This window comes from Petaurus breviceps, unplaced genomic scaffold (assembly GCF_028583685.1).
Source record: "Petaurus breviceps papuanus isolate PSGF00001 unplaced genomic scaffold, PetGlider_PUasm1.0 37, whole genome shotgun sequence".
Lineage (NCBI taxonomy): Eukaryota > Metazoa > Chordata > Mammalia > Diprotodontia > Petauridae > Petaurus > Petaurus breviceps.
Window position 1 is genome coordinate 6,026,770 of NW_027186296.1, and position 7,716 is coordinate 6,034,485.

At 41.2% G+C, this 7,716-nt stretch overlaps 1 protein-coding gene across 3 annotated transcripts in view; it reads right to left on the reverse strand.

Moving 5' to 3' along the window:
• Nucleotides 1-5,198, reverse strand: part of SLC12A6 (solute carrier family 12 member 6) — a 95,006-nt gene extending 89,808 nt beyond the window's left edge. For all 3 annotated transcript variants that reach the window (XM_069097669.1, XM_069097670.1, XM_069097668.1), the window contains exon 1: nucleotides 3,725-5,198. In XM_069097669.1, coding sequence (XP_068953770.1) covers nucleotides 3,725-3,995 — 271 coding nt within the window. In that variant the 5' untranslated portion in view covers nucleotides 3,996-5,198. The remainder of the gene's footprint in view (nucleotides 1-3,724) is intronic.
• Nucleotides 5,199-7,716: the final 2,518 nt, after the last annotated feature.

A 7,716-nucleotide genomic window follows, 5' to 3' on the forward strand; every position in this document is an offset into this window, starting at 1 on the left:
AGCAAGACAAAAAATTAAGATATGGGAATGAATATTAGAATTTTTACCTGTAACTCAAAAATAAGTACATAAGGCAAGTATGAATAAGCTGTTCTTCCCAGCAGCTAGAATTGTAGATAGGAAAGTTCTATCACAGGAGAAGTTTTTTGGTAAAGTGTGAAATTATGGGAAAGGGATAGAATCCTACAATGACAGAGCAATGGAACAATCAAGGAAGTAAAAAGGGTAAAAAAATACTCAGAATTAAAAAAAGTCTAAATTTAAAATAGATTTTAGTTGGTCTAGAAGGACTTAAGAGGTTATTGAGGCATATATAGTGCTTTAAAGTTTACCAAGAACATTGTATAGACAAAAAACTTTGAAAGACTTAAGAATTCTGATCAATATAGTAACCGAGATTCCAGAGAACCACTTATGAAGCGTGACATCTCCTACCCAACCCCTGACAGAGAAATTGAGGGATTCCAGGTGCAGAATGAGATATGCATTTTTTATATAGCCCACGGAGGGTTTTCTATCCATATCCATTGCAAAGATTATCCTTTTGTTGTTGTTGGGTGTGTGTGTGTGTGGGGGGGGTTTGAATGAGAGAAAACAGAATTTTCTTAATTGAAATAACAGTAAAAAGAAAGCTTACCATGCAGTACACATGTATTCTCTCATTTGATCCTCAAAACTAATGCCTAAGGTAGTTAACACAAGTGTAATTATCCCTATTTTATAGCTGAGGAAAGTAAAATTTAGGTGTGTTAAGAGCCTTGACTGAGGTCACATACAGCTGGTAGATAATAGAAATGTAGCTATGATTCAATTATCTGGAGCCTAAGGCCATTCCAAATATGGTATCCCATATATGGTCCTTGCCTTTTCTTATATCGCTCCTCCACATATATTCTAAGCTCTAAGCAAAACTAGACTACTTACCATCCCATGTATTTCTATGTCTCCTTGACTTTGTTCACACTATTCCCTGAATCTGGGATTATCTTACTTCTGTCCTGCTCTCTTTGATTAAAGCCCAACTCAAACACTACATCTGAACAACCGAGTTATTAATGACCTTTCCTTTCTGAAAGACCTCAAATAGTCCTTCATCTATACCTTTTTAATGCATTTATTATATGTCATAGTTTTGGTTCCAATTTGTGATTTTATAGGTGCAGAGAATATTTCCTTTACTGATACAAACTTGCAAATATCATTCAACTTATAATTTTAGAAAGTTGCTTGAGATACGATTTGGTTAAATGACTTGTCCCAGTTCACAAAGTCAGTATATGTCAGAACTGGGACTTGTGACCAGTTCTTCCTGACTCTAAAGACGGCTCTCTCCTCCACACCATGTAGTCTATCATGTATTACTTTCATTGTAGATGTCATATTCCCCTACCAGACTATAAGCTCCATCAGGAAGGTAACATGGTTATATTTCGCCTGTGCACCAAACACAGTGCTCTGCATACACCAGGCAATTAATAAATATTTGATGACTTTTATACCAAGGTTTGTCCAACTACAGACCCAAGGATAGTGTTAGATTTTTTACTTTGCTTATTCTACTACCACCTTGAAGAATACACATAGGACATTAAGTAAGTAGAAAAATAAGTACTAGGGGCGGCCAGGTTGCACAGTGAGTAAAATGCCGGCCCTGGAGTCAGGAGGACCTGAGTTCAGTTCCAGCCTCAGACACTTAACACCCATACAAAAAACACTAGCTGTGTAACCTTGAAAGTTACTTAACCCCAATTGCCCTCCAAAAAAAAAATTTGTACTGGGTGACTGTCACAATAAGGATCCCCATGAATGAAGAAAAAATTGTTGGAGAAAAAAGAAAGCTAGTGTTCAGGAAAAAGGAGAAATAAAAATCTAATCATTATATTTTTCAAACATTTCAAAGACATAGAGAACACTGATTCCTCTTATATCTTAGTAGACTTATAACTGACATCAAAATGGAATACTGTCAAAGAGAGCTATGCTATAGATTCCATACTTGCACTGGAGTGTCATTTGGGTGTCACTTAATCATTTTTCTAATTATGCATCCATAATATGAAACCAATCACATGTACTATATAGCCTGTTAAAGAACCTTCAAAGCTATGATAACAACATCCTGAAAAAAGATCTAGTTCTGCAAGAATGACAAACTACTGAAAAAATATACAGTTAAGGTGACAGTTATACTTTATAATACAACTGATAAAAATTATGGAATGTAATTCACCACTCAGCTACAGTAAATAAGCATTTTACTTTAGTTAACAACAAAATACATTCAAACTTTATTGAGCACCATTAATTTATAAGCCTACAAGGTCCCTTATTTAGAATTACAAACCTAAATAGAGTAGGATGAATAAACACAAAGAGACAATACAAAATACATTTTAAAAAGCTAATAATGTAAACTCCATTAGGTAACTGATTTCAAACACTTTATTACAGTGTCTAAATCTTACATTTTATACTTCAAAATTATCAAGACCCAATTGTAACATCACCATAGAAGTTGAGTTAATCAAGGAAAAGCAAATTCTGTGATTGAAACAAACCACCTTCTCTTGTTTAAAGAGAAAACCCCCCAACAGAATTAAGAGCTAAAATCATTCCCCCATCTTTTTTTTCAGAGTAACATTTCTGAACACACACAAAAGAGTAACATTTCTGAACACACACACAAATTTAAAAATAGCCCCTCTTCCAGAACTTTACACAATTCAACTGGGTGGCTGGTGTCAGTGATTCAAATTACAGTAAAATATTTTTAAAATAAGACTATCTTAAAACAAACCAACAATCTTTAAGAAACTTCACCAAAAAGCTCCAATCTAGTTAATATGCAACAAACAATGGAAACCCAGAACAGCACAACACAGTGGTTCTCAAACTTTTCTAGTCCATCACTTTTTTTTTTTTAGCACTACTGTAACCTCAAGTCATTTTCACTTCCTTCTTCACTCCTTTCCCCTATAACAAATAAGAAAAAACAAGGCAGTATGACCTATATGTTATTCTATTTTAGGAAGAAGATAGGAAGACCTGTCAAGTACAAGTTATATATGGCCTGTGCACTACTATGAGAAGGAAGGAAAGTCAATAAAGCTCATCTGGTATTTAAAGGGAAAGAGATTATCTGGAAATAAATTTCTACAATCCCTTCAAAACTCTCTGCTTTGAGAAACACTGGTCTAGAATTGAACAATAACGGCTATCATCTGTAACCCTATATGACCTTGTGCAAGTAGTTTGCATTTCAGTCTTCCTGGAAAATGAGGACTACTTAGAAAGGAAGATAAATGATATTATACTATATAATAAAATTCTGAACCCTCTGGAGGAAAGTCAATTTATAAATCCAAAATATGATCACTGCTTAACCGGTCCTAAAGCCAAGTACAACCTCCTGGATTTCACAACCAAGCATTCTTTAGAATAAAAAAGAAAAATTAGCTAATAGCTACCTTCTCTTAAGCAGAAAACAGAAACATTTCAGTTACTCTTAAGAAAAATAAGGAACTCAAAATAGTTTGCTACATGAATGACAGTAAATAGTTACTTATGCCCACAAGGCCAATAGCCTCAGAAGCTCCATGTTTTCTTCACAATGAAGGCTTTCTCACCTAAATACTACTTAATGGAAAATGTCTTCGAAGCTGGTAAGCATCCTGGTTGAATAGGTAGCTACAAATGTAGTCTTCTCAGTTGTTCTTTGACTTACCTTCTGTAACATCTCGGGGATTGGAGGTCCGGTCACTGGCTGGATCCACAGCTATAGTTGCCAGTGAGGTGGTTGCCCCTGACATTTCACTCATAGGCTCACTACGGCTGGTTTCAGGCACACTTTCCCGGGAGCTAAACCGAACACGGGAACTGGAACGAGAGCTGAGGTCCGGGCTGGTATCTGACAAACCTGGAATGTCATCGATCTTTGTTGGTGTCACCATAAACCGAACTGAAGCCATCTTGGTGGTGGTTTCTGGAGGATGCATTTTTTTTTTTAAAGAACAAGAAAATAGCAAAACAAAACAAAACAAAAAATCCTTCCTCCTATGCTGATTACTTTTTAATCTTGACGTTAGTAATAATAAACTCAATCCTTGAATCAAACACAAATCAACCAAAATAATATTCCTAATCAGAAAACTGTCCCAAAGAACTAACCAAATACACAAATCACTAGGGGGGAAAATAACGCCAATTATGTGGAACTTGGTTCCTTCAGAATGAGTAGTTATCTAGAGAGCTCCCTTGGCCCTATGTTGAAGACTCACAGCCATAGTCTCTGGTTTGGTGACACTACCCTTCTCCCCCCTCGCTCTTCCCCAGGTTCTGGCTGAGGTAGTCGTTTATCAGGTGAGTATCCCAGGGTTCTAGTTGCGGAAGAAACGTGCAGGACCACCGTTATCAGGTGAACATAGCATGGATCTGGTTACCAAAAGGTGTGCACCCAGCCACCTGTTGTGTATCAGGTGAATACCCCACAGGTCTGGCAGGGAGGAGGCGTGTGCACCGACACCCGATGTTTTTGAGGCAGATAATCCACTTGGGTCTGGTGAAAAAGGTGCGCATGCATAACGGGAAAAATATCCCACACCACTTTGATGGAGGAGGTGGAGGAGATGGACGTGAGGCAGAGGAAGGGGAGGAAAGAATGAGGAAGAGGGGGCCAAGGAGCAAAGAGGATTCCAGAGGTGCCCAGCTGCAGGGGGGCGTGCGGGGGCAGCCTGCCCGTTGTTCTCCAGGCAGCGCGGTCACACTGGGGTCCGGTAGAGAAAAGCTAGCGGACAGACCCAGCCCAGGCTGCGGCTCAAGGATGTGGCGGGTAGATCATCCCAGTCATCAGTCGAGCCCGGCGACTGGTCACTCACTGGGTTTCTCCTGCTCGTGATAGGACAGGGCCCCCTTCCTCTCCCAGGAGACTTCCTCCCCCTACCAGGGCCCTGGAACAGCTCAGCCCCTCGCCGGCCTTCCTCTGGCAGACACGGTCGCTGCGTGTCCCTTCGGGTCTCGTGCAGAGGAGATGACAACGCAGGTTGTCCTCCGGTTCCAAGAGAGGCAAGGATGGAGGAAAGGGCGAAGAGGAGGAGGAGGAGGAGAAAGAGGAGAAGGGGGAGGAGGAAGAGGAACAAGAGGAGGATCTTTCTATCAGGTGCTGAGATCACAGGAGCCCAGCTGATGTGGGATGCGCGCGCAGCGGTTGTTTACTAGACGAGTAACTGTTTCAGCCGCGGCAAATTAGGTCCAAGGAGGCGGGGCTTGATGTGTCTAACGTGCGGGGGAGAGATGGGGGGCGGAGGGAGGGAACTAAGTGGGGAGAGGGGCGCGCGCAGCCTTCTACCGGAGCCCCGCCCTCCCTGTAGCCATCCACTAAGAAAGTCGCTCCCCCTCCTTCCGCACGCCTTGGTGTGCTCGAGCCGCCGCAGCTTCTCCCACCGCCTCTTACCCTCGAACCGCTCCAGTTCGAGGCTAACGGGCAGGGATAGAGCGTGGGCGGGGCAGCGGGGAACGTTCAGAAGAGCGGAAGAGCCCCGCCCCGAGCCTTTCCCGGCCTCTGGCTGGTGCACTTCCGCCCCGCTACCCGTCACTGAGACTTCAGGGCTACGGGCTGTTCTCGGCGCGCCCACTAGGGGCTGGACCCTGCCCCCGTGCCCCTGGTGGTGGGCGGGTGTGCGGATAGTTGTGACTTGAGAGAAGTGAGGGTAGTAGGGAAAGAAATTGTTGACTTGTGCAGGGCCAGGGGAGGAGGACTTCAGGGGAAATAAAGGGCGGGCTGAGTGGCAGGAACGAAGTCGCTGGAGGACAGACTGGAAATAGCCTTGCACGGGGAGGATAGGAACCTTAGACCAGTCAATCAACCTCTCTGGGCCTCAGTTTCCTCACCTGTAAAATGAAACTGTTGGACTAAATGTATTTTAAGGTTCCTTCCAGGTTTAACTCTGTGGTGGAAAAAGTTCTAGTTCTGAGGTCAGAGGATCTGGGTTCAAATGCGGCCTATGACGCCTTTGTGACGTTGGGCAGCTCACATAATCCCACTGGGCCTCAGTTCTACTGAACTGTAAAATGAGGGAGCTGGACTCCCTTTCTGCTCTAGCTCTTATGCTTTTTCCATAGTAATGACAGTGTGACTGACCATCACTCTGGAAAGATCAATAGTAATTTCTGCTTTCAGTGATTGGTTTCTGCTTAGCGAGATCATAGGATTTAGAGCTGAAAGAGGAGGAAACCTTTGAGATCATTTAGTCTAGCAGGTTAGGAAACAGTCCTGGAGAAATGAAGTGACATATCTGAAGTCACACAGTTGGTAAAACAGATGCAATGCTTTGTCCATTACACATATATTACCCCATATATTATTAGCTCATAGGTATAGAGAGTTGAAACAGACCTTGGAATTGCATTTAATCCTAGAAGTGTGGTGAAAATATAACTGATTTTGTTGTCAGCCAGAGTTTCTATTCTAGCTCTGCCACCTGTGACTTAATATAGGCTCCAGGTCCCTCAGATGTAAAAGTGCTGGACTAGATTTCTAAGGCTCTTCAAGATTTATGAATAGCTTCATTTTACAGATGAGGAGATTGAAAGTCAGAGGTTAAATGACTTGCCCAAGGTTAGAACTAATAAATAGCAGAACACTGATTGAAATCTGAAGTCTTCTGACTCCAAATCCAGAATTTCTGATACATTACTGGAAGATTGCTGAAAGCATTATTTTCTATGCCTTCCTAACGACTTTTGATCTTTGTTATAGGCATCTAGTGTAGCATTTGTGGAGGTAAAATGAAAAAGGTAAAATACTAACTTGAAAATTGCCTGAGAGGTACAGGGTTCAGAAAATTGAAAACTCCTAATTTTTAACAACCTATTTGGTGTTCCCTGGAAAAATACTGTTAGAGAATTAACCCTAAAGCATAGGCCCTCAAGGTGAGTATATACATGGTTTGTATTATATTAGTTAATTTTTGTTGTTGTTTATAAGTGTTATAACCTTACTGCCTAAATTAGATCTTAAGTTCTGTTGGGAGTAAGGAATTTTTTTTTTTTTTTTGCTTTTTGGAGGGGGGAAGGCAGGGCAGTTGGAGCTAAGTGACTTGTCCAAGGTCACAGGGCTAGTGTTAAGTGTCTGAGGCTGGATTTGAACTCCTGACTCCAAGGCTGGTGCTCTATTCACTGCACCACCTAACCACCCCAGGAATGTTCTTTCAGTAGTAGAATAAATAATTTTGAGGGCAGAAAGGGACACTTGAGATAATCTGATAACTCCCAGCTCTGGGCTCTTTCCATAATGCCACTTAAATACTTGTCTTAAGATATGTAACTTTTCATGGTGTTCAATAAAAGTAGATCGACATAGACTCATTTCAGTGTTATTTGGCTTATTAGAATGTTGAATGCTTTCAGATACTTGTGTATATCTGCTTTTACACTTTTCAGGCCAGCCTTGAATCCTTTCTCCTCACATTTGGTTTAGGCAGGATTGCATTAAGCAAACAGCCCAGGGAATAAATTAATGTATATATCCAGATTTAGCAATACTTTAGTTTGCAATTAAAGTTTAAGCCAGGGAAACCCTGCTCTTATTTCCAAATGACCCACAAAACCTCAGAGTTCAGCTCTTTAATACTTAAGCAGCCATGTAGGAAAGAGAAAGAGATTATTGTAATTTAGAGAAAGGAATTCCCATTTAATGTTGAAGCTAATCATCTTTCATAT